Genomic DNA, 25,904 nt, shown 5'->3' on the forward strand with positions numbered 1-25,904 from the left:
GGAGTAATCATTGAGCCAATTATTCTGGGGGATGATTAGGTGGCCAGATGGAGAGAGCCAGGTTGGGAACTTTGCCAGGACAACAGGGGACCCCCTACCCTTTGTGATAAGTGCCATTGGCTCTTCAATGACCACAGCGAGTCAGGACCTCGGTTTAATGTCTCATGCGAAGGACGGCATCTGCTACAGCAGTGTCCCCGTCACTGCACTGGGATTTTTGTTTTGTTTTGTGGGACCAGAGGGAAGACTGCCCCCTACTGGCCCAGCAACACCACTTCCAGCAGCAGCTCAGTTTTCCCGGGAGGTCTCCCATCCAAGTTAGCCAAGCCCATACCTGCTTAGCTTCCATCATTCAGCAACTAATGTAATCCATTATAATTATCAAGCAACCAGAGGGCCTATAGGGGTGTGCCTGGACTTGGATACAGAATTGCTGTTCAGTCTGTTTGGATGTGTCATATTGTATTTCTACGCAATAAATCATTCCCTTTTTCAATGCTCATTAGCATTAGAAAACTACTGGGCAGCACGGTGGCCCAGCGGTTAGCACTGTTGCCTCAAAGCCAGAAGGTCCTGTATCTGGTCAAAATACTGTTAATAACTATATAGTAAAAAGGCTATTAAAAGGAAATGGGGTAAAGTGGACACCCCTGCCCCAGGATCAGTGGTTAGAGATAGTAGAGGAACTCTTTAAAATGGAAAAATTGACAAGTCGTTTGAGGTTACAAGAAGCACAACTAGAAGAAAAGTGGCTGAGATGGACATTATTCAGAAACCAGAACAGCGACAAAGACTACGGAGAGGACAACTGATCCAGATATGGAAACTAAGAATGGATGGACTAAGATTCTAACTCTCAAACAAAATCTATTTTTAATTAGTAGTGTTTCATTTTAGGGTGCATTTGTTGTAAAATAACGAAAATACCAATAAAAACTAAAGTGGGAAAAAAAAGCAAGAAGGTCCTGGGTTCGAAACCCAGGCCATCCCAGGTCCTTTCTGTGTGGAGTTTGCACGTTCTCCCCGTGTCTGCGTGGGGGTTCTTCCGGGTGCTCCGGTTTCCTCCCACCACCAAAAAGACATGCGTGCTAGGGTTAATACTCCTGCCTGCGCCCCTGAGCAAGGCAATGGAAAGAAGAACCGGAGTTGGTTCCCAGGCGTTGCAGCTGCCCACTGCCCCTACACAACAGGATGGCTTACACGCAGCGAACACAGTTGTACTAAGACTACAAGGTCAGATAAAGTGGCCTTCTTCCTACAACAGGGGGGAACTAATAAATGACTCACAATCTGTCGTTGTTACCAAATATCCTGTGTTTATTTTGTTGTGCTACTGAAGTCAATCATCTATCAACATAATGCCTTGGTACCCACACCAAAAAGTAGTATGCCTCCACAAAAACCACTGAGTGCACAACATGGTTAATACAGTGAGTATGGAAAGTACAGTCGCTTTTTCACTTTAACTCCAAAGAACAAGCGAGAATCAGTAATCGGGGAGTCCGATTATGTCACAGACGACTACTTCTATCGCCACAGATGTAACATTCATTATTAGCTTATGGCATGTTAAATCTGCTCAGTGAATGATCTCCCACGTCAAAGAATCGGGCCGCGCGGATACTTTGTTACAAGGCGTCAGCTCAGTGTTCGTTTCTAGCAGTACATACTATAAAAAAAGGGAAGCAATCGATAATATCTGAGCCTAGAAGTAAACAATGATCGTAGCTATATCTTAGCTGTAAATATCTGAAGTTTTAGACAAGGATGTAAGAAAAAAAAAAGTGTTCAGTACGACTCCGAGTTTCCTGACTGAAGTAAGGCAGAATAGTGATTAACGACTTGTTCAAAAACTACACATACGTAGATAAAATCATTTGAGAAAACGACGAAAAGGAAAGTTAAAAAAAAAAGAAGAACTTTCATCAGGTCCATGCTGAACATTCATGCCCTCATTAGATGCAGATGGTGGTGGTGTCGTCGAGCGGTAGTGCGTCCATTTCCTCGCCGCTACTTCGGGGTTATTCCCGCCCCACCGACGTGTACGCCGGTAACATTACTCTGTAACAACAACCAGATTCTGGCTTGCCGCTGTTTCTTAAGGCGGAGTTCAACAACCCTTCCTACGGTTAAGTGTAAACAGTTCAGCCGTTAAGACCACCTTAAATTATAAATCACCAAGGGGAAACAAAAAGAACACAAAAAGTAACTGTTAAAAAAAAAAAATTCAAGAAGACCTCCAGATCGACCCCGGGGATCGTCATTAGGAGACAGACGAGATGGGATTGAGAGGCGAGCCCATTTGTGTCAGCACCTTGTCCAGCCACTGAAGGGGTCCGTGCAGGTGAACCTCTATCCAACAGGGGGTGCTAGTGACATCCTGCCGGTGATATTCAGCTCCCCAGCCCTGTGAAGTGGCAAAGGATAGATTCCATTGTGATTAATGAGGATGTGTATCTAATCATGAGGCTTAAACAGTTGGATGTTTCAGTGGTTGGATGTGGTTTGGCTTTGACAACTGATCAGCTGGATCATCTTCTGCAGTACTAACCCTCTATATGTTAATCTGCAAAGTATACAGCTCCTGTTTTGTTTGCTTTTACACTTCTGACTTTAACATTCCATCAAACTTAAGTCCCTTACTTTGACAAAGCTCATCCTGATAGTGCACATCTTGGTGAGCTCGTAAACCGCCTCGAAGCCGTGGTTTACTGACTGGGCCAGGAGCTGGGCGAACTCCTGGTTGTTGAAAATCTTGAGGCTACAGCCGCTGGGGATCTTGCAGACAGTGGTGGGATGGAAGCCGTGGTGGTAATTACAGTTGCGGCTCTGAACAAAGATGCTGGTGTCGCTGAGACACTCGGCGTACACTTCTCCGCCCACGTAGTACAGGTGCACCCCTGGTAAGGAGGAGAAACATGTTAAAAAATAAATTCACATCACTGCAGCAGGTCTTGCTTGGTATACGTTTTGCTTATATTTCTAGTGGCGCCTCTGAGTAGTCAGCTCCACCTTTGCCAATATGTCGGCGGGTGTTCTCGATGGTGGAGTTGCGGTTGACGTTGGACAGCAGGCCGAGGCAGAAGCGGTTCTTGTTGTTGGAGGGGTCTGTAAAGCCATCCACAAGCACACTGGTTGACGAAGCATGGTAGGCCTCACCCACGCGATTGTTGAGTTCATAGTAGACAATGGAGCACCAGTGGCTGGGCTCTTCGTACTCCACCGGCTGCACATCTGGGAAGTTGACAAACAGGTCAAGATTAGAACAGGTGAGTCATACGCCATGGCTTACACAACCGCCCGCACAAATTTCCCAATTGCCTGGAAGCGTAGCATTAAGTAGTCTAAAGAAGCAATGACTGTGAAGTTGTCCCGCGAGAGATAAATACATGGATTTGGCTGAATGTTAAAACATCCTACAGTACTTATGGCCCGAATATATGAAGCTTGCCAGCCTCCCGAGTTTGCATTTCTTCCTCCGGGCTCATTCCACAGAGCAAACCAAGGGTTATCACATGTTCCCAGATGTCTGACCTACAGTACATTCATCAGAAATCAGGCCTACGAAATGGTTTTTACCCGCTCCAATATCAAAACATTAGGTAAGCTCTGTAAAAGAAACTTACCAGTATATATATATATATATATATATATATATATATATATATATATATATATATATATAAATAATTTGTTTATTTAAACCAAGGTGAAGGGCTGCATTTCATCCTGCTTCCCTCTCTGCTGGGTGAGTTTTGCCTCATCCAAATGAAGGGTCTCAGGATAGGGGGGTTGTCGTACACCGGCACTTATTCTACTTCCAAATAATGGGATTAATTATTTAGAATCAGAATAATGGGTGATGAGACTGGAAAGCCCTCTGGGACTGAATGGTGATTTAAGGGCAATACAAATAGAATCTGACTCGACTTTTGAACGGACCACGCAATAACAACTGACCAAAGTGATGAGTGTCTGATAGATTTCAGACCTTGTACATAGAAAAATGAACCAAATTATCAATGAGCTATGTAAAATTCACCTTAACTTAGTTTGTACTTAAAGGGAAAAAAACTTTATTCTACCCTTTATCTTTAGGATTCGCTCTCGAAACAGCGTTTTTCATATTGTCTGTTTGCCAGTCACACTCACCTGAACTTCTGGCACAGACAATCTGTGCTGCCGATTGCAAATAACAATGAGACAGACAAATATGAAGACTGACACAATATTCTTCAGGCATTTCTGAAACTTAAGGTGGTGCTGGGATGGGGCAGTGAGTGTGCGTCTCCTCCTCACCTCCCCTAGGCATGTTCTGAGGCACCAGGCTGCTGCTGCTGGTCTCCATGGACTGGCTCTCCTGGCCTAGCTGCTCATCAGGGGGCATGTAGGCCGGGGGCGGGGTGTCAGCTGAGACATTAAAAGAGCAGTTAATAGAGGATAAGACCAGTTGTTGCTGCTGGCAAATGGCTTCCCTCCATCATACAGACAGACAGACAGACGGACAGACAGACAGACACACACACACACACATCTCTCAGGAGTCACACAATCAGGATCTGTACCCCGGAAACAGTGTCAGATTTCACTTATCCGTCACATGCTAAATCAACCATTCCTGGCAGTGCTGCAGCTTGAGCTATTTAAGCCCATTTTGAAAGACAGGAAAAAGACCCCCCCCTTTTTTTTTTAAACTAATTCTCCAACTGGATGACAGCGAGAAAGTGCCGTGTTTACAGTGCCCGAATGTAAATAGTGACGTCCGGTACAATTAACAACAATTAAGCCCTGATAGAATTCAAAGCCGCCATTAAAACTTGGCTTCCTTCTGCCTGACTGCCTGCATCTACTGGATGTGTGCATCAGCAGATCTGGCCCGGGGCAGAACAGAGCAGCTGCCACCACACAAACAGGCAAACTGCCTCTCCAACTCTTCTCTCACACTCGCTCGCTCACTCCCGTGCACACACACAGAATCTCCAACTGTTAAAAGTGGTTTCTTTTCCGTTCTACTGACCATGCTGGATGAGAGCGCGGGGGGGGGGGGTTCTTTGTCGAGGGTAAATCCCCCATGTTGCTTACATCAACTCATTGTTTACAGCTTGGTAAAATAAAGTCGGTGGGACGACTTTAGAATAGCAAGTCCGAACCTTTCCCAGAGCCCAACAAAGTACGGCTCTGGCGGCTTCTGCTGAGTTGGCATCTCTCTTGTTCCCAGTTCCAGGGTGCAGCTCCGTTTGGATCAGTGTGAAAACTTGACCAGGGTACAATATTGCTATACAAGGTTATTTTCTTTGAACGCCAATACCAGACATACATATTTTTTTCAGTTACGCATCAACACTATCAGTTATGAGTGAGTTTGTACTGAAGCAATACAGCGACATCACAGGCCTGAGCAAAATGAGATATTCACTGTCAGCCGGCTATTAAGTTCAAAATATAAACTGATCCTAGGGCATCTGGGTGGCGTGGCAGTCTATTCCATTGCCTACCAACACGGGCATCGCCGGTTCGAATACCCATGTTACCTCCGGCTTGGTCGGGCGTCCTTACAGACACATTTGGCTGCGTCTATGGGTGGGAAGCTGGATGTGGGTTATGTGTCCTTGTTGCTGCACTAGCGCCTCCTCTGGTCGGTCGGGGCACCTGTTCGGGGGGGGGGACTGGGGGGAATAGCGTGATCCCCACATGCTACGTCCCCCTGGCAAAACTCCTCACTGTCAGGTGAAAAGAAGCGGCTGTTGACTCCATATGTATCGGAGGAGGCATGGGGCAGTCTGAAGCCCTCCCCAGATCAGCAGAGGGGGTGGAGCAGCGACTGGGACCGCTCAGAAAATAGGGTAATTGGCCGAGTTTGTTTCGTGCATCGCACTCTCATCAGCTGCCGACGCCAACTTATCAACACCATTGACGGGTTTCCGAAGCCACCCCCCCGCTATAAACTGATCCTGATATATGACGAAAAATACAGCAACCTCTCATACAGTCGATGTAAATATGAATCAGAACCTCGATTAGTCACATGTCAAACAAACCAAACCAAACAATGAAGCACCCTTCACTTCAGATAATCCATCATTGCTGGGCGACAACTGCGACCAAAAAGCAACCAGGGTGCATGCCCTTTAGTAGGAGTATGAGTGCACGCGGCATTACCTGGGAGCTGGAATGGACTGGAGGGCCCCGAGCTGGCAGGAGAGTTGGGGTAGGTGCCACTGCTAGCTGGGGAAGGCGGGTAAGGGGAGTTGGGAGAGATGGGGAAGGAGCCTCCTCCTCCTCCTCCACCACTGCTGCCCCCACTGTGCGGCTGCTGGAAGGACTCGGGGAAGGTGGCATTGAGGGGCATGTGCGGCTCGTTGTGGGTGAGGTTGCGGAATTGCACCAGCAGGCTGTGCTGGGGGTTGAACTCGCTGTGACGTGGCACCAAGACGGGAGGAAGCACTGGGGAGGTAAAGAAAGGGGGGGGGCAGGGGTAAGAGACAGAGGTATCAGTCGGGGGGCAAACAGAGAAAGGTAGAAACTGTCATTTTTTTGGAAATGAGTATTTCTTTATGTACGGTTTAGGATTAAACTCCATCAAGCAACCCCCCCCCCACACACACACACAACCCACCCCACCCCACCCCTCGCATGAATCCCACTGTTCCTGTTCAGCACTTTGATGAATGCTGGTTGGTTTTAAACGCGCGTCATAAATGATCTTCAGTTTTATTAAACAGATGACCTACTCGAATCGCAGCATCACAGCTTTTAAATGCATTATAATACTTAATAATCAAAATACTTGAATTTTTTCTTTTAATATAATTTGATATTTGTCCAAGGAGGGGGAACTCTGAGCACTGTCAGCTGAGGTCCTTTAACAGCAGACACTTATTATTACACTTATATTACATAATACTTATATATTAAACATATATAACTTCTATTACATATATAGTAAACATATATAACTTATATATAACTTATATTACATATATATTAAATGAATATAACTCATATTACATATATAACTTATATTAGACACACAGGAGTTGTTACAATTAAGCTTACTTTAGACAAAATTTTGATTTTTTCCCCCCAATTTTTCTCCACAGTTGTACCCGGCCAATTACCCTGCTCTTCTGAGCCGTCCCGGTCGCTGCTCCACCCCCTCTGTCGATCCAGGGAGGGCTGCAGACTACCACATGCCTGCTCCCATACATGTGGAGCCACCTGCGCTTCTTTCTCCTGACAGTGAGGAGTTTCACCAGGGGGACGTAGCATGTGGGAGGATCACGCTATTCCCCCCAGTCCCCCACCCCCCCACCCCAAATGGACGCTCTGACCGACCAGAGGAGGCGCAAGTGCAGCAACTAGGACAACATACCCACATCTGGCTTCCCACCCGTGGACACAGCCAACTGTGTCTGTAGGGACGCCTGACTAAGCCGGAGGTAACACGGGGATTCGAACACGCAATCCTCGTGTTGGTAGGCAATGCAATAGACCACCACACTACCCGGACGCCCCGTAAATGAAAACAGATTTTGATATAAACACGGAAGTGTGCTGAATTTGGAGATTTGTGGGAGATTAAAACAAGATTTGTGGACATATGAGGAATTTTGAGCATCCATCGCTCGCCCTGCAGAAACCCTGCTCATGCTTTTGAGCATGTGAGCGTACTCATCACATTGTACATGTGGGTAAATGCAGCAGCACGTTGCGTTCCAGAAGAGAACATCAAAAGAAAATGTAAGGAACATTTATTGTACTGTAAGTGTACTGTTGTGATTTATTAAAATAAATGTAAAAATAAAACGGAAAACCCAAAGTGGGAAAACAAATAAAATATATTTCATAGGGCCTTGTGTGTGTGTGTGTATTCCATTCCATTATCCAAACCGCTTATCCTGCTCTCAGGGTCGCGGGGATGCTGGAGCCTATCCCAGCAGTCATTGGGCAGCAGGCCCATATATACACACACATATGATTCATGATGTGGCCTTTAGTCATAATTTCTTTTCATTCACTTTCTTCTGAAAAGTCTGTATAATATTGAAGAGAACTGTTAAAAATACTGTGACGAATTCATCTGCTGAACCGTGCCAGTGAACCCTAAAATACACGACTCCGCCCGACTCCTGAGACACCGTTTATCTGAGTGAACTGTAAAACAGGCTACTGTGGGCCTTGGGTCAAGATTAGACAGATGTCCTACAGGCCCGTTTTCATTCTTAGTCTATCTTGCATGTTATTGCGGTTCCCCAGCCTTGATTCTCATCTGTTCGCTGGCTTTAATCCTGACGGCTCCAAGGCCGCCCCTCTCAAAACTACCAAGTCAGCTTTGGTTCAGACAACATGACGTGTGTGCTCTTCTGAGCGACATGTGATCCCTGGCCTTGAAACGGTCAATGGAGCGCTTGTGATAACATGAAAGCTGATGTCAGGGCTCGGCTCGGAAAGGCTGCCTTTAGGGTCACCCCTAATGTGTGTGATGTGGCGGCATGCGGGGGGGTGGGGGGGGGAGGCGTCGGAGAGAATGAGACGGCACGGAGGGTGGTGGTGGGAAAGTGTCGGAGTGCGGTCGGTGGAGAATATACGTTTAGCAAGCGTCTTGCTAAAGCCACACCCCATCTGGAGTGCCTGAGGCATATAATCCAATAAGCCTCAAAAAGAGCTAGTGATATTGATTTTCTGTGGAATGGTGGGGGGTTGGAACGAACAGCCCTGCCTCCTGAACTCTGGATATTTGTTTACTAGCGCTACAGCCTGCTCAGGGCTTTAGGTAATTGGATGTGCACAACACCACACTGTTGTAATCAGCTACTGTGACCTGATAATCAATAAGAGGGTTCAGCAATATTTGTCACTTACGGAATGGAATGAGTTGCATATAAATCAAGCTTGTATTTTGCCAACTGGGGGGGGAAAAACCCTTTACTTAAGGGTTTGGGTAGATAGCCGGAAATGAAAAGGTCATTCAAAAGTTGGTTGAAACTCCTGATTGTGTTTTTAATTTAATCTAAATCTCGATCTCGATTGAGAAAGCGGGCCCTGCTTCCATTATGGCTGTGTGTTGGCGAGATATGATACGTATCATGATAGAGGGTTACGATTCAATATATCGCGATGCAGTAAGGAAGGAGATACATTGTGATTTCATAGGCCTGTGTTCTTTGTGCCTATGCTACTTCCTGTCTCAGTTTACGTTGTTGCGCTGGAGTGGAAGAGTCAAATGGCTGAAGACAGATTACAACACTGGTATCTAGCGGTCGTGGGGTTACACACACACAACACAAAATGTTTGTCACGAACCTTTACATGTAAACAACTAAAAATCGATATTGTGGTTTTGAGAATCGATCCAGCACCACAAAAGATAATACCGCAATACTCGAGTGTATCGATATTTTCTTACACCCCCTAGCTTCCATAATGGTTAAAATGCTGCTTTATGGGAAATATGTGTTTTAACACACAGGGAAGCAGTCCAACTTATGACAACCACCTAAAAAAAATAACATATGAATGAATCACTGGAATGCCTTTTGTCGCCTTGCAGAGAATGACACCTACCGGGACTCTCCACTCGCTTGTAGTGATAGGGGTTGATGCAGACCTCCTTCTGTTTGGAGCCAAATGGGTATTCACACACCTCCAAGGGCTTGAGCTCATGGTGGGATTGCAGGTCGGGCCAGCGCCACACACGGCAGTAGATCACGTGGGGCAGGCCTTTCCTGTGGGACACCTGCAACCGGCCATCCAGAGACCTTGGGATGGTCACACACTTGCTGGGCTGCCCGGGGCTGCTCAGGGCCTTCTCCAGGTCCTCCATGGCACCTTTCTTCTTCTTGAGCTTCTTCACCAGTGCGTCCACCGCCTTCTCGGCCCACTTCTCTTCCTCATCGCCTTGTTTCCAGCCGAGGAGGCGTTTGACCGCCGGACTTGTGAAAGAGAAGAGACTGGACATAGAAGTCATGCTGGAGGTTGTAGTGTAGGGATAGTGAGGAACTTAATGTAGTGACTTGCTGAACCAGGACAGACCAATCTATCCAAGGAGAACACTAGGTATTTAGTCCCAAGCTGATGAACTTCAGCTACAGCAAGTTGCCTTTATAGTGTCTCGGTGTCAGAGTGTGTTCAACTGTGCGCAGGGGATTCTTGAGAGCGTGAGTGTCTTTGTACGCCTGTGTGTAGAGGAGAGTTCGGTGAAGATGAGGGGTGTGGTAGTGAAGAGGAGGCTATAGCCTTGTGTGACCAAGGACAGGAAGCCAAGGGAGGGAGGAGAGGCAGCAAGCAGGACGCAGCTGCTGCTGCTCAGGAAGGGCCCTGCAGCAAGCTGGCTGGACCTGGGTCACTACTATGGAAGGGGAGGAGCGGGGAGGGGGACTAGTCCGTAACAGTGGCCGGAGAGCAGCTTTCACAAATGCAAGTCAATCGGCACAACTATAGCAAAAGGAACCCAATGATTCCCAGCTTCTCCTCCCCTGGTTTGGCTCTCACCAGTGCAGCAAATGAGCTTCACTCCATGGGCTTCCTGTTGGGGATGGAAAAAAAGGACATCAACTGACAGGATACAGACAAAGATCAAAATTAGTTTCTTTGGTTTGTGCAATTGATAATTTGATCAAAAAGCTGTGGTTTTCCATTAATCAATAGAGGGGAAACATTCTAATGGCTGTCAAGTTTAAACAAGTGATACAAATTTATATATATATATATATATACATACACACACACACACATATATATATGCTAACTAGTTTATATCACAGTACCCAAGATGAATGGCCTTTAGTTTATCGGACTGAACGGGAGTTGCCAATCTGCCGCTTTCTGTTTGTTTGAGAGTGTGTGTGAGATACAAAAAATAAATAAACCTTTCGTCCTCTCTGTTGATCCCACACTTACTTTTCCCAGTAGGATCTGAGTCACTGGAGTGACACATTTATTTGATGGGTGATGGGAAGAGCTGAACTTTTTAATAAGCCAAGTGTGTGCTGAAAGCCGTGCCATTTAGCAAATCGCCTGGCTGACAAACAAGCGAGGTAGGTTAGATCATTAGGTCTACCTACCATAGAAATGACGAGAAACTCGTACCAAGAAAAAAAAAAAAAGAAAAAAAAAACGGCAGTGTAAACGCTGCAAAATTTACAACAAGCGAAAATTTTCAATTGCCATTCTTCATGAGACATGAAATAAGCAGTGAAGTAACTAAAAAACGAAGAAGTGATAAACAAAGACACTTCCCACCGTCTCCTCTCCTTGAGATGCAGAAAGTGCGTCGAAGCACATTAAGCATCACAGATGTAAACAGAGACGTATTGCACCAAGAGCCGAGCTATTGCTTTCACCCTAATGAGATATGTTTTTCCGCATCGTGCAGGCCAACAAGCAAACAGATCAAAAGACAAAGGCCAGATAGATATGGTAAGACAGACGGCCTGCTGTGTCCTGCTCCCTGCAGCAACAGCAGCAGCTGTTTCAGGGCCTGCGAGGCCGGGCCCAGCCGAAAAGGATGTGACCACAAAGAGGGCTGCTTCCTCCCTCATCTCATCTCTGCCCCGATCCCTCCCTTCCAGCGCACAGCTGTCCAACAGCACTTCACCCACTTCCACGCCTCATTGTTCTGCGCTCACATTAAAGCAGGAGGAAACCTCCCTATGTAGGGCAGTCGGGGCTACACAACACAACGCAAACTGGCCTGAAAATGTTCAAACGTTCACCGCGCTACGGTTTAACGGTAGTTTCCACGAGGCCGAACCTACGAAAACAGACACGGCTAAGGCTCCCAGATGAGCTCACCAATGATTTATCAGTTCACCAAACAAAACAAGCGAGGACGAGAAGCACACTTCCACATTAAGCGAATGTAGGGTGCATCAAGGGCGACAACTAAGGGTTTTCATCGATTAACCTACCTTTTATTTTTTGATTAATAATTTGGTCAGTAAAAAACATAAAGAAATGAATTCCTAGAGCCCAAAGTGATGTCTTAAAACTATTAACTTAGTCTAACCAACAGTAAAACCCCCGTTAGGTATGCCTTGTATAATGATATGAATCAAAAAAGGCAAGCAAATCTTAGAATTTGTCAAGCTGTAAACCAGAAAATGTTTGGTATTTTCACTTGACATTATAAAATCGGTTAATCGTTTTATCTGTGAATTAATTTTCCGCCGACCAACTTAATCAATGAACTTATCATTTCAGCATTTATTGAACCAGAAGTGTGCAACATATATATAAGCCCCACCACAAACTAGGCTAGATGTTGGCGTGATTAACCGAATCAGATGAAAACCGAAGGTGATAGCAGTTCACCCTGCCAACTGGAGTATTCTCAGCTTCCAGTGCTATCACTCAAATCCATCTTAAAACACAATTCACAGCACACATTCGTGCTTCCAGCAAGTCACAATTCGAACAAAGGGGGCTGATCGAGTAGCTGATAACTAGTTTATATCACAGTAAGAAAATTAAGTCAAATAAAGAGCGGAAAAGTTCCTACTGGGTCTTTTCTTAAAGCAATCAAGATAAATGGCTTATCTGACTGAGCCAGCGTTGCCAATCTGCCACTTTCTGTTTGGATGTTCCAACTGGCCGTGGGATAGATAGCAGCAGTCTGTGTTTGAGGCAAGCCAAAATAGTTAACTGACTTTTTGATGCATCACATTAAAAGCGCACGCACGCAGGCAGTGCAATAAAGTTAGAATGTGGCACTGATGTTAGTTGTGACCCATCACATCTTAACCGTGTCTTCATCAGCCATGTCATTTTCACTTTGTGGCAAGTCAACCAGACAGGACACCAAAGGAACGCTCATGCTAGCTCTCTACTTGGTGAACCATGTGGACCAGTGGTGGATCTAGAGATTTTTTCCTGGGGTGGCAAAGGGGTGGCAAGACTGCGTCCCAGAGGTGGCAGCTGCCACCCCGTAGATCCGTGCCTGTGAGGGGGAGGGGGGATTCTAAATCGGCGACTTCTGTTTGAGATGAGTTTGGCGCAGGTCTCATTGACCTTCACCATGCATGTACATAAAATATACTTTAAAAACATATTATCTGATTTATAAATGGGGTGGCAACAGGGGTGGCAAGACTTGTCCCAGAGCTGGCAGCTGCCACCCCTTGCCACCCTGTAGATCCGCGCCTGTGAGGGGGATTCTAAATCGGCGACTTCTGTTTGAGATGAGTTTGGCGCGGGTCTCATTGACCTTCACCATGCATGTACATAAAATATACTTTAAAAACATATTATCTGATTTATAAATGCGGTGGCAACAGGGGTGGCAAGACTGTGTCCCAGAGCTGGCAGCTGCCACCCCTTGCCACCCTGTAGATCCGCGCCTGTGAGGGGGATTCTAAATCGGCGACTTCTGTTTGAGATGAGTTTGGCGCGGGTCTCATTGACCTTCACCATGCATGTACATAAAATATACTTTAAAAACATATTATCTGATTTATAAATGGGGTGGCAACAGGGGTGGCAAGACTGTGTCCCAGAGGTGGCAGCTGCCACCCCTTGCCACCCTGTAGATCCGCCCCTGATGTGGACATAGTATACATGGTCCAAATGTAGGGACAAAAAAAAGTTGACAGCACTGGGGGGGGGGGGGGGCTTTTTTTTGCCATTTGCAACACAACAACTTTCATGTGATTTTATCTATTGAGGGCAGGAGACGGCTCCATCCTCAACGAAGGACACGGCAAACATTTCTTGGGCAGAGGGGTACAGTAGCGGTCACCGACCCCATCCAATGTGCTGCAAAAGCAGGGTAACAACGAGAGCCCAGTGGAGGGAGGACCGCAGCGAACAGCACCGAATACCTGTATGGCCATGTCACTGCCTCAGCCGAGCACTGCAACTGCGGCGCTCCCGCACTCTTGGGCTCGTTTCAAAGTCCTGGATGTCAGGCTAACGACTGTGATTCTGGTCGACCCTCGCAGCGAGCTCTTCCCAGGATACAAAGCGATCCCAAAAAAAGTTAAGAAACGGGACCCGTTTAAAAGTTGTACGGGCAAAACTGGAATTCCCAAACCTGACAAGGACAGTGTGCAGGAAGCAGACAATATGGAAGGATGATTCGATGACTAGTGAGCATATTTAACCCCCCCCCCCACCACCACCCCAAAGCAAGGAAGAAAGGCTCACTACCAGGAGAGAGTTTGCAAACCCTCGGGCAGGACGCCCGACAAACCAGCCGAGGAGCCGCAAAACGCCCTTTGTGACCCAGCAGTGCAGCACGAGAGAGGACATAACGCCAGCCCCCGCCGACCGAACGTGGGGCGACATAGCGCAGATGTGGGCTAACCTGCTTAGCTAACTATCACGCTACTGAAGCAGCCGCTCGGCTGAAGTACCAACAAACCACACAAAACCCGCCACTCTTCACAAGTTCGGCTTCCTCCGAGGTCCTCCGATCCCATGGTGGTTTTGGGGGGGACGGGATATTTGACGTTTATCGCGTTGTACCTCCGCAAGCTAAAAGTTTCGCTATCTCGTAGAGGCTAACTTTCCTCCTCCTCCTCCGCCTCCTCCTCCTCCTCCTCCACCATTCCACACAAACTTTTCTCCCTCAGCCCCGCTATGCTAGCGCTACATCCTGCTAGCCAGCCGGCCGGTGGGCCGGCCGGCCGGCTCCGAGGGAGGGCGGCGAAGCTCGAACCGGCGGAGCTTTTCTGACGTACTGTTACTTCGTTTAAATTCTTTACGCCGTTTTTTTTTTTTTGAACCGTATCAGAAAAAAAAGCGTCGTTCGACCAACATACCCGTGAGAGTGGACGCGAGGCTTTTCAGTCATTCCCCCTTCTTCCTTTCTCTCTCGCCGGCCGGGCTCCTCGTCCCGCGGAGCCTTCCCTCTGCCCGGTCTTCCGCCGCTCTGCCGTCCCCCTCGCTGTCCCGTGCCATTGACTGCTCCCGGAGACAAGCAGCCCGGAGAGGCGGAGCGCATATCCCTCCGCTCTACCGCGAACTAGGACCCGCCGCTGAACTAGTGGGGATGGTGCGGGAGAACGCGGTCGAGAACGGCCACTCTCGACCTCCAACAAAAACAAAAACCGGGCAGCGGGGGCGTAACCCCCCCCCCCAAACAAACAAACCAACCCCCCAAAACGTTCCTGCGTTAGGAGTACAAGAAAGTGATGCCGCGACGTAGCTGGCGGAAACCTCCCCTCCGGGGGGGACGGGCTGCTCGGTCCGCTCGCTCCGCGGATTATTCTAGTTCCAAATGTCGCCCCGCAAGCCGCGGGAGAGCCGCGCGCGCCCACTCGCCTCCCGCGCTCGTGCCGCCGAGGACGCGAAGCCGGAGTTCTCCCGGGCGGTGCTGCGGCTCTGGGAGCCCTCGCGAGTTGGTCGGCTCCGCGCTGTCTAGAGCGCCGCTCTGTTTAGAGCGCCGCGCGGCGCTCGCGCTCCTCCGCAGCGCGCGACAGTCGCCCCTGGTGGCACCGGGTCGCGCGGAAAGCCTCAGCAACGAGCCGCTCTTGCCGCTCGTCGGCGATTCGTTACCCCGCGTTCTGGAAGACTCCCTCCCGCTGTCGTTCCCGGGACGCCAGGATGGACGCACGCAGCCGGGCGCCGGTGTAGGGATGCGCGGCTTTTCCGAGCTTCACGTCCCCCAGGGAAAGGCGGGCGGACGGACGGACGGCCAGCGGCGTATCTAGCCACTAGTGGGCCAACCACTCGCGCTCTCGCTCGGCTGCTCCAGTAGGGACCGTCTTGTTGATCGTTTATAACCTTCACCATGGGGCGGCCATGGACATGTTGGTTTACCCTCAATTTGGGGGCGCTTATGAAATTTTGAAAAAAAATTGCTTTAAAATCTGTTTTTTTTTTCGTTTTCAAAAGCTCATTAAGTGGAGTGCAGCAAATATCTTAGCGTAGCTTTGATCGTCCTACAAAATAAGTTTGATGTGATGATGCTTTTTCAAAGTTCTAACGGCAACATGTGATGGTGATGACGCGTGACGGCGATGACACGTGATGGCGATGACAGTTTTCACATTTTGGAGAAAAGGTTGCCTTGACTTGCTAAGCTAACTTGTTAGCTAGCATACAATGTACTATGAATATACGTGAATAAATTGAAATGTATTATTTCTGAACTGAAGTGCTGCAACATGCACGGATAACTAGACTCGCTGGCCCTCGGCGAGCAGGTCGGACCCTTTAGTCCTCGACTAGTGGGTCGCACCCTTTAGTCCTCGACTAACGGGTCGAACTCTTTAGTCCTAGACTAACGGGTCGGACGCTTTAGTCCTCGGCTAGGGGGTCGAACCCTTTAGTTCTCGACTAACGGGTCGGACGCTTTAGTCCTCGGCTAGGGGGTCGAACCCTTTAGTCATCGACTAACGGGTCGCACCCTTTAGTCCTCGGCTAGTGGGTCGAACCCTTTAGTCCTAGACTAACGGGTCGGACGCTTTAGTCCTAGGCTAGGGGGTCGAACCCTTTAGTCCTCGGCTAGTGGGTCGAACCCTTTAGTCATCGACTAACGGGTCGGACCCTTTAGTCGGCTGGTTAACGTAGCCGCCCGTGGTGCGGGAGACACGCGTTCGCGTCCCGGCTGCGGCGGTTCCCGGCTGCCCAATTCGCTATCTTGGTGTCAGAAGTGGGATTCGAACCCACGATACTCAGTAACTTGTTTGGTAATGACGCCTTATAACCATCCTGTCAGATCAGGACATATAAACCTTCACATTACATTTGTGACGTGAAAAAGTCAAGCTTCTGCCACGACCGCTCACGCGCCTCTGGCGCCTCTCGTTTCCATGGCAACCACGTTGTTGTTGTTTGAAAAAACGTTGTCGCTCTAAAGTGTTGGGTGTGATGTAATGACACATGTATGAGGGACAGCCACATTTAACTATAACAGTGTGCAAACTGCACACATATAAACCATGTGAATGTGAAATATGTCTTTTTAAATTATTATGAGAAAATGCAAAGTGACGCTTTAATGAATTTAACCACTTTTATTACGTTATTATCGAGGGGAGGTTAAACAGTCTGGGTTGGGGACAAGCCCAGAACAGTGAAATTCTGCCACATCCAGGGGCGGATCTACAGGGTGGCAAGGGGTGGCAGCTGCCACCTCTGGGACACAGTCTTGCCACCCCTTTGCCACCCCAGGAAAAAATCTCTAGATCCACTACTGGCCCACATCTGAATTTCCAACATACTGAAAAAGTATTAAAATGTCATCAACGAGACACAAATCTATTTTTCATAGCTAACACAGCCCAACTCTAACAAATACAATAATTGTTGTTTTTTTTGGTTAAGTTTTTTCTCTCTCTTGAAAATCTACCCTGGGGAAAGAAACCCCCCCTTAATTGAAGAGTCCCCCAGCTACATTTCTTACTCCATGTGTGTCCTACACTCGGTAGATTTAACTCAAAGACTTTTTTTCTCTGCTTACACAACGGTCAAAATAAATAAATCAATAAAATAAACAGTCCACTCACACAATAAAACGATCCAAACCGGGGGGGGGGTAGTCTAACAGCTGCAGAAGCTGGGTTGTGAAAGTGAAGTGTACGGCTCAGCTTTGTTGAAGAAACTCAGGTCTCGGAGGATTAACACGGAGCATCCTTCCCTCTTGCTTAAAGGCACTCCAGTGACTGAAGTGCCAGCAAACAACTTACCCCTGAAGTGCTCCTTTAGAAAAAAAGTCAGTGGTTGCGCTGTGCTAGAACATTCCTCTTCCTGCAATTCAGGCTGGACTGCTGTGGTACAAGAGTACAGCTCAAGTCCGCCCCTCTGGTAAAAGCTGCAGAAAAACATTTTCATTTGAGTAGCAGATCAGGGGTGTCACATCACAATAATGAACTGCTTGATTATAAACCACTTATAAACCCTTATGACCTCTATAAAGGGTTTATAAGTGTCACTAATTAGTTGATCAACGACTGATAGCTATTTAATGATGATTATAAATCAGTAACAAGATCACGCATCAATAAAAATACTTTTTTTGGTGTTGCCATGTTGAGACCCCCCCGGTTATTTTCTTGCCCGGTGCGGGATTCGATGCGGGGTGTACTGCACCACAAGGCGGCATCACTAACCGCCCGGCTAAAGGGTCAGACCCGTTAGCTAGGGGCTAACGTGTCTTATTAGTAGTTTACAGTCGTCACCCTCCCCGGAAGCGCGCCCTCGCGCTTGTTCTTCCCGCGCTCCGAAGAGACTTCTGAGGATCTGCACACTTCCGGATCCCACCGCTGCCACCAATGTAACCGGTTATTTTCTTGCCCGGTGCGGGATTCGATACGGGGTGTACTGCACCACAAGGCGACATCACTAACCGCTCGGCTAAAGGGTCAGACCCATTAGCTTGGGACTAACGTGTCTTATTAGTAGTTTACAATACAACACAATTTTCATTGTTTTGTAAAGTACGTTACCAGAGAGGACCTCCGATTCCCGTTCTCAGCGAACGGCATACAAATGACACAAGTGGGAAGTGTTGCGCAGTGCATACTGTAGCAACTACAAATGACTTGACTTTAGTCGACTGGTTAACGTAGTTGCCCGTGGTGCGGGGGACCCGGGTTCGCATCCCGGCTGCCACCCGAATTCGCTACATTGGTGTCAGTAGTGGGATGGTGGGCATCCGGGTAGCGGTCTATTCTGTTGCCTACCAACACGGGTATCGTCGGTTCGAATCCCCGTGTTACCTCCGGCTTGGTCGGGCGTCCCTGTAGACACAATTAGCAGCGTCTGCGGGAGAGAAGCCGGACGTGGTTATGTGTCCTGGTCGCTGCACTAGTGCCTCCTCTGGTCAGTCAGGGCGCCTGTTCGGGGACGGGGACGGGGACGGGGACGGGGAACTGGGGGGGAATAGCGCGATCCTCCCACGCGCTCCGTCCCCCTGGTGAAACTCCTCACTGCCAGGTGAAAAGAAGCAGCTGGTGACTCCACATGTATCGGAGGAGGCACGTGGTAGTCTGCAGCCCTCCTCGGATCGGCAGAGGGGGTGGAGCAGCGACCGGGTCGGCTCGGAAGAGTGGGGTAAAAATGACCAGATACAATTGGGGAGGAAAAGGGGGTGGTGGTGGTGAGGCCATCGGAACCGCGTGTGCCCAGAGGCGTGGGAGCCGGTATGCTGAAGAGCGGAGACGCGCTTCTCGAAGGGGTAGGGGTGGGGGGGTAGTGTAAAGACGACGGATGGGTAGACTCGCTAGCCCTTGGCTAACGGCTCGAACCCTTTACTTGACTGGTTAGCGCAGTCGCCCGTGTCGACCCGGGTTGGCGTCCCGGCTGCGGCGGTTCCCGGCTGCCCCCCGAATTCACTACACACCCATTGGTCTTATTGCACACAGTAACGGTGTCTGCAGCGACAGTGGTTAAGCTTTGGGTTTAGTTTAGGTGGTGCTTACTGGTTCGTGTGGCTGCCATACGTCACTTCGGCTAGCTATGTCTAATCACATGGTTTCCAAGCGAAACATCTGTTGGGCTCCAAACCTGGCAACCCGGAAAGTATTTTTTATTAATATGTTGTGACATCTTTTTACTGGTTTATAATGATTAACAATAGCCAAATAATGGGTAACCACTGATGAACTCTTTATGAAGTGCTGTTTACTGCAAAATGCTAACAGATCATGTGCTACCTCACACATCTGAGCCAGGTCGAATGTTTTCCGATGTTTCTAGAATTCCAATCACTTCAGGTTTGGGATTTGAGCATGTGGGGGACGTCACGGGCCGTCTCTCACCCTAAGCATCAGTGACACGCTGGCAGATGGTGCACAGACGCGAGTCCAGCCCAGCTGTACCTTTGGCAGATCAACTTTGATGACGCAGAACAGGAGTTTGCCACGGGTGGTGTCCCGCACAGATTTAGTCCGGACATGTCCAACCCCCTGCACATCTTATTTCTTTGACTTTCTAGTGAATTAATCAGCTTCACCTACACATCCTGGTTTACTGTCTCAAGTTGTGTAACAACGTGACAATAGTTCAAGAATAAAATACACCAATGACTCCAATAATACCACTAACAGTAGGGAGCAGAGTTTATTCTTTAATTTCAATCATTGCAATCAAATCAAAGTGCAGCATGCCATAAGTACAATATCCTGTTACAAACCATCAAATACATGTGGTAGTCTGCAGCCCTCCCCAGATCGGCACATAGAAGGCGCGATCTGAAAGGGACTGGAGACTGCAAGGTGGTGACAGGGGAGAAGGTAGCTAGGCAGCATCAGATGGTGGTCTGTAGGATGACTTTGGAGAAAAAGAAGAGGAAGAGAGTGAAGGCAGAGCCAAGAATCAAATGGTGGAAGTTGAAGAAGGAAGACTGTTGTGTGGGGTTCAGGGAGAAGTTAAGACAGGGAGGAGTTAAGACAGGCACTGGGTGGTAGTAAAGAGTTGCTGGATGGCTGGGCAACCACTGCAGAAATAGTGAGGGAGACAGCTAGGAACGTACTTGGTGTGTCATCTGGACAGAGGAAGGAAAACAAGGAGAATTGGTGGTGGAATGAGGAAGTACAGCAAAGTATACAGAGGAAGAGGTTGGCAAAGAGGAAGTGGGATAGTCAGAGAGATAAAGAAAGTAGACAGGAGTACAAGGAGATGCGGCGTAAAGCAAAGAGAGAGGTGGCAAAGGCAAAGGAAAAGGCGTATGGTGAGTTGTATGACGGGTTAGACAATAAGGAAGGAGAAAAGGACTTGTACCTATTAGCTCAGGGGTCGGGAACCTTTTTGACTGGGAGAGCCGTAAAAGCCAAATATTTCTAAATATATTTCATTGACAGCCATATAGTATTTTTAACGTATAATAAATTAAATATGTCTTACTTTTAATGCGACTTCTGGTGCTGCATGGTTTTGCTGATAGCCTTGTAGTCTGGTTCATACGTGGTGAGGTTGAGCTTCATGCAGGCGTTGAGGCTTCCATCAGTTAAACGTGAGCGTAGGTTGGTCTTAATGTTCCTCATATGCGAGAAAGACTGTTCACATGCATATGTAGAGCCAAACATGGTCAATACGGCAATACTTACACGCTGCATTGTGTGGTATGTCACAGGAAGCTCGTTCCAAGTTTTAAGAATCAGCTGGTCTTCAGGTTGAAGATTTTTAATTTCTGTCCACTTGTGTTCCCTCGCCAGCTCTGCTCGCTGTCGCGCAAGACTTTCCAACTCTCCATTAAGTGACTTGAACTTACTCATCCACATGTCTGATGCCTTCAGGTCAGCAACTTCCAGCTCAAAGTCTCCGATAGAGACCCCGGGGATGCATGTCAGGTCGATTTTGTCCACTGCACACTCATGTGGATGAGTGATGAACTTGAAAAGACCAGTGCGCGCACGAAATTCTCCAAAACGTGCTTTGAATGACTGCAGGAGATTGAACGTAAAGCCAGCTAGCTGCTGGAGATCCAGATGTTGAGTGGAGTCACTTGCTAAGCATGCATCTCTAAATTGTTGCAGTCTTTCAAAGTGCAGAAGACGACCTGTTTCAATGTCCCTGAGAAAGACTTCCAGCTTGCTTTCAAATGCAAACACTGCTTGTTGAAGGGATGAGATTGTATTTCCAATACCTTGCATTTTCACATTGAGCTGGTTCAGATGGCCAGTTATGTCCACGAGATAGTGAAACTGCAGGAGCCAGTCAGTGTTGTCTAGCTCAGGATGCTTGACGCCTTTCGTTTCAAGAAAAGTCCGGATTTCACTAAGGCAAGCTGCAAAACGGCTGAGCACCTTCCCCCTTGACAACCAACGCACGTTGCTGTGTAAAAGCAGACCGGGATAATGATTCCCAACTTCTTCTAACAGAGCTTTAAACTGGCGATCATTTAAAGCTCGGGCAACAATAAAGTTGACCACTCGAATGACCAGAGACATCACCTCGCCAAGCTCCTGGCCACACGTCTGAGCGCAAAGCGCCTCCTGGTGCAGGATGCAATGAAAACTTAGGATGGCTCTCTTTTCATGTTCACGGAGAAGCGCTACAAATCCTTTGTTCTTCCCCAACATACAGGGTGCACCATCAGTACAGACAGAAATAAGTTTATCCATCGGTAGTTTTTTTTCTTTAGCAAACTCCATGAAAGACATGAATAAATCCTCTCCTCTTGTTGTCCCTTTCATTGGCAAAACAGCCAAGCTTTCCTCACGCAGTGTGTCACCTGCAGCATACCTGGCAATGATACTGCACTGAGATAGATGGCTAACGTCTGTTGACTCATCTAACGCGAGAGAAAAGTATGTCCCGGCGTTTATGTCCTTAATTTGTGTTTCCTCGACTTGATTTGCCATCATGATGCTACGATCGTGCACAGTTCTTGCTGACAGGGGCGTGTCTTTTATTCGTTTGATTATCTTGTCTTTATTTGGGAAGTCATCAAACAGTTCATTGGCCACATCAAGCATGAATGTTTTGGCATACTCGCCATCTGTGAAGGACTTTCCATTCCTTACTATTGCCAAAGCCCCCGCAAAGCTAGCGGAATTCCCGTCACCTTGCTTGGTCCACACACGTAGTTGCTGCTGACTCGTCTGCACTCTCCGCTGTAGCTCCTCGCATGCCCTTTTCCTGCTGTCCCCCGCTGGAGATTTCCATGCAAATGAAGCATGGTGCGTATCGAAGTGCCGCTTTATATTTGACCGTTTCATCGATGCAATTTTATCATTGCATATTAGACATACCGCAGATCCTGCTCTCTCCACAAATGCAAATTCCTCTGTCCACGCAGCCTGGAATGCACGGTAATCATCGTCTTTTTTTCTTTTCGCCATCTTTTCCGTTACAAGGGTTGAAGCGGATAAACTAGTTGGCTATCTGATAAAATTGATTTCTTCACCTTTACAATGACCCGGACATGCTCGCGAGCCATTGGTTCCCGACCCGACCCACGGGTGACCCGTGACCCGTGAAATTTATCTTCAAAACTAATTTCTGTTTACTTTAAAATGACACAGTATTATTAAGAAATATCACAAGTATTTTAAAATCAGTTCCAAACTGATTTTTTTGAAAAAAAAATAATTTTCAACTCAAAATTGTCTGGGAGCCATATGCCGTCACCGGAAGAACCATATATGGCTCGCGAGCCATAGGTTCCCGACCGCTGCCATAGAGTATTGATCTCCTTTCAAAAGCACAAGGCTGAAACAGTTTTGCTCCATGTGGGACCCGTTAAGCGTAATCCTTTATGTTGAAGATGTGATTTCTTGTGATTTCAACTTTCATCGCTTGGGTGTAGATTTAAACGTTGCCCAAGGCTTTTGTTTTCCAAAATTATTTCAATTTCCATGTTTTAATCGGTTATGGTCAAAATGTGTTATATTCTTGTTTTCGGTCAGCTTCAGCAACATAGTTGAGATGAACATCGTCCCTAAAAATCATCCAAAACATTTTGAATGCGCAGAAAGTTTTGAATGTGCAGGAAACCTTGCTGAAACACGAGCTATTAAAGTCCAGGGGTTTATAAATTAAAAACAAATTATATATTTAATAAATATATACGTTTATAAATATAAATAAGATAAACCATACATTTATAAATTTTGTGAATTTAGTTCATAAATTAAAAAGATGTAATTGTAATTTATAATTAGTTGAAAATTTTTGCCGGGCACTGGGAGGAGACCCTGGGGTAGACCCAGAACTCGCTGGAGGGACTACATGTCCAATCTGGCCTGGGAACGCCTTGGGATCCCTCAGGAGGAGCTGGAGGGCGTTGCTGGGGAGAGGGACGTCTGGAGGGCCCTACTTAGCTTGCTGCCACCACGACTCGACCCCGGAGAAGCAGCTGATGATGAGACGAGATGAGGTTTATAGATTAATTCAAATGAATTACGTGAATAGGTGCACATTTACTTCCCCAAACTGAAGACACAAAGGAGGACAGAAGACTAAATCATGCTTATAAGTGTGTTGATTCAGCAGATTGAATTAAATGAAAAGTTTATCTACAGAGGAATGAATATTTGAAAGCAATACAGCATGCCTGGGAATTGCAGTGAAGTATGTATGGGTGGTGCACGATATGTATGATGTAAGTGTGACAGTGGTGAGGAGTGTGGTTGGAATGACAGATGGGTTCAAGGTGGAGGTGGGATTACATCAAGGATCGGCTCTGAGCCCTTTCTTGTTTGCAATGGTGATGGACAGGTTGACGGACGAGATCAGGCAGGAGTCTCCGTGGACTATGATGTTCCCGGATGACATTGTGATCTGTAGTGAGAGTAGGGTGCAGGTGGAGGAGAGCCTGGAGAGGTGGAGGTATGCACTGGAGAGGAGGGGAATGAAAGTCAGTAGGAGCAAGATGGAATACCTATGTGTGAATGATAGGGAGGACAGTGGAATGGTCAGGATGCAAGGAGTAGAGGTGACGAAGGCGTATGAGTTTAAATACTTGGGATCAACTGTCCAAAGTAACGGGGAGGGCAGTAGAGAGGTGAAGAAGAGGGTGCAGGCAGGGTGGAGTGGGTGGAGGAGAGTGTCAGGAGTGATTTGTGACAGAAGGGTACCAGCAAGAGTTAAAGGGAAAGTTTACAAGATGGTAGTGAGACCAGCTATGTTGTATGGTTTGGAGACAGTGACACTGACGAAAAGATAGGAGGTGGAGCTGGAGGTGGCAGAGATGAAGATGATAAGATTTTCATTGGGAGTGATGAAGAAGGACAGGATTAGGAACGAGTATATTAGAGGGACAGCTCAGGTTGGACTGTTTGGAGACAAAGCAAGAGAGGCAAGATTGAGATGGTTTGGACATGTGTGGAGGAGAGATGCTGGGTATACTGGGAGAAGGATGCTGAATATGGAGCTGCCAGGGAAGAGGAGAAGAGGAAGGCCAAAGAGGATGTTTATGGATGTGGTGAGGGAAGACATGCAGGTGGCTGGTGTGACAGAGGAAGACGCAGAAGACAGGAAGAGATGGAAACGGAGGATCCGCCGTGGCGACCCCTAGTGGGAGCAGCCGAAAGTAGTAGTAGTAATTCCATATGCATGGGAGCCTCACTGCACAATATTCCATTATATTTTGAATTGCGCCTGAATTATTTATTTATCTATTATATAAACAGACATCCCCTCCATAAATTGATGCAGAAAGGGCACAAATTTGGTGCATAAAAAAAATCACCAGAATGCAGGAAATTAAGTGTTCGACGTTCAACATTTTCTGGGGGAAACTTAACGTTTCCGCCCAATTTTTTTTAACATAACTTTATTCAACAAGACAGTGTATATTATACGTCAGGTACGAACAAAACAACACAATACAGGAGAGCTGATAACAAAATAAAAAAAAACCCCAATATATGAGATGGACTAGAAGAACCCCGCTACAATGTAGCGGTTTGGTTATCTACCCGTCTAAATCTCCCTCCTCTTCATCCTGCCAGCTAACCGCCTCCGCCCTGCCCCTAAACCCCCCCCACTCCAACTCCCTCCCCCCAAATGCTCAGAATGATCTGAAATGCCGAGAAAAGTGGTTTTTAGCCATTTTTAGAAAATGCATATTTTGCATATTTATGCATAATTATGCATAATTTTAATTGTCTGGGATTTTTCCCTTACTCTCTGAGACAACGCCTACCACCTCCAAAAAGAATTAGGATCATAAGTGCTTTAGTTTTCGGTCCCGATATCTACACTAACACACACACACACACACACACACACACACACACACACACACACACACACACACACACACACACACACACACATTATATGATAAAATATATCAGCTGGATGACATTCTAAATAAGTTGAAAATCAAGCAATTACAGAGACGATACAAAAATAAATTTAAAAAATCTTAAATCGAATCAAAAGAATAAAAAAAAGGAAAACAGATTTGACGTCAGGGGGTTTCGTCAAACATGTTTCTGGAATATTCTGAGAACCCGTCGTTTTCGCTGCTGCGCGTGAGGGCACGAGAGTTCAGGGCTGAGTGACACATG

The 25,904-nt window shown here is 47.2% G+C and overlaps 1 protein-coding gene across 1 annotated transcript; it reads right to left on the reverse strand.

The window, feature by feature from the left end:
- Positions 1 to 1,154: 1,154 nt before the first annotated feature.
- On the reverse strand, positions 1,155 to 15,255 carry smad5 (SMAD family member 5). The gene is made up of 7 exons (XM_056296549.1): positions 14,760 to 15,255; positions 9,565 to 10,525; positions 6,160 to 6,444; positions 4,300 to 4,410; positions 3,013 to 3,234; positions 2,644 to 2,900; positions 1,155 to 2,407 (listed from the first exon to the last, which is right to left on the reverse strand). The coding sequence occupies exons 2-7, from the start codon at positions 9,965 to 9,967 to the stop codon at positions 2,264 to 2,266; spliced, it is 1,422 nt and encodes a 473-aa protein (XP_056152524.1). The 5' UTR covers positions 9,968 to 10,525; positions 14,760 to 15,255; the 3' UTR covers positions 1,155 to 2,263.
- Between the last annotated feature and the right edge of the window lie 10,649 nt (positions 15,256 to 25,904).

Source organism: Lampris incognitus, chromosome 1 (genome assembly GCF_029633865.1).
Source record: "Lampris incognitus isolate fLamInc1 chromosome 1, fLamInc1.hap2, whole genome shotgun sequence".
In the NCBI taxonomy this organism is placed as follows: Eukaryota; Metazoa; Chordata; class Actinopteri; order Lampriformes; family Lampridae; genus Lampris; species Lampris incognitus.

Excerpts from the sequence above, each read along its gene's own strand:
- smad5 (XM_056296549.1), bottom strand. The coding sequence starts at position 9,967 with ATGACTTCTATGTCCAGTCTCTTCTCTTTCACAAGTCCGGCGGTCAAA. Across the intron at positions 4,411-6,159 it reads CAGTCCATTCCAGCTCCCAG|CTGACACCCCGCCCCCGGCC; the intron begins GTAATGCCGCGT and ends TTAATGTCTCAG. Across the intron at positions 3,235-4,299 it reads TCAGAACATGCCTAGGGGAG|ATGTGCAGCCGGTGGAGTAC; the intron begins GTGAGGAGGAGA and ends TCAACTTCCCAG.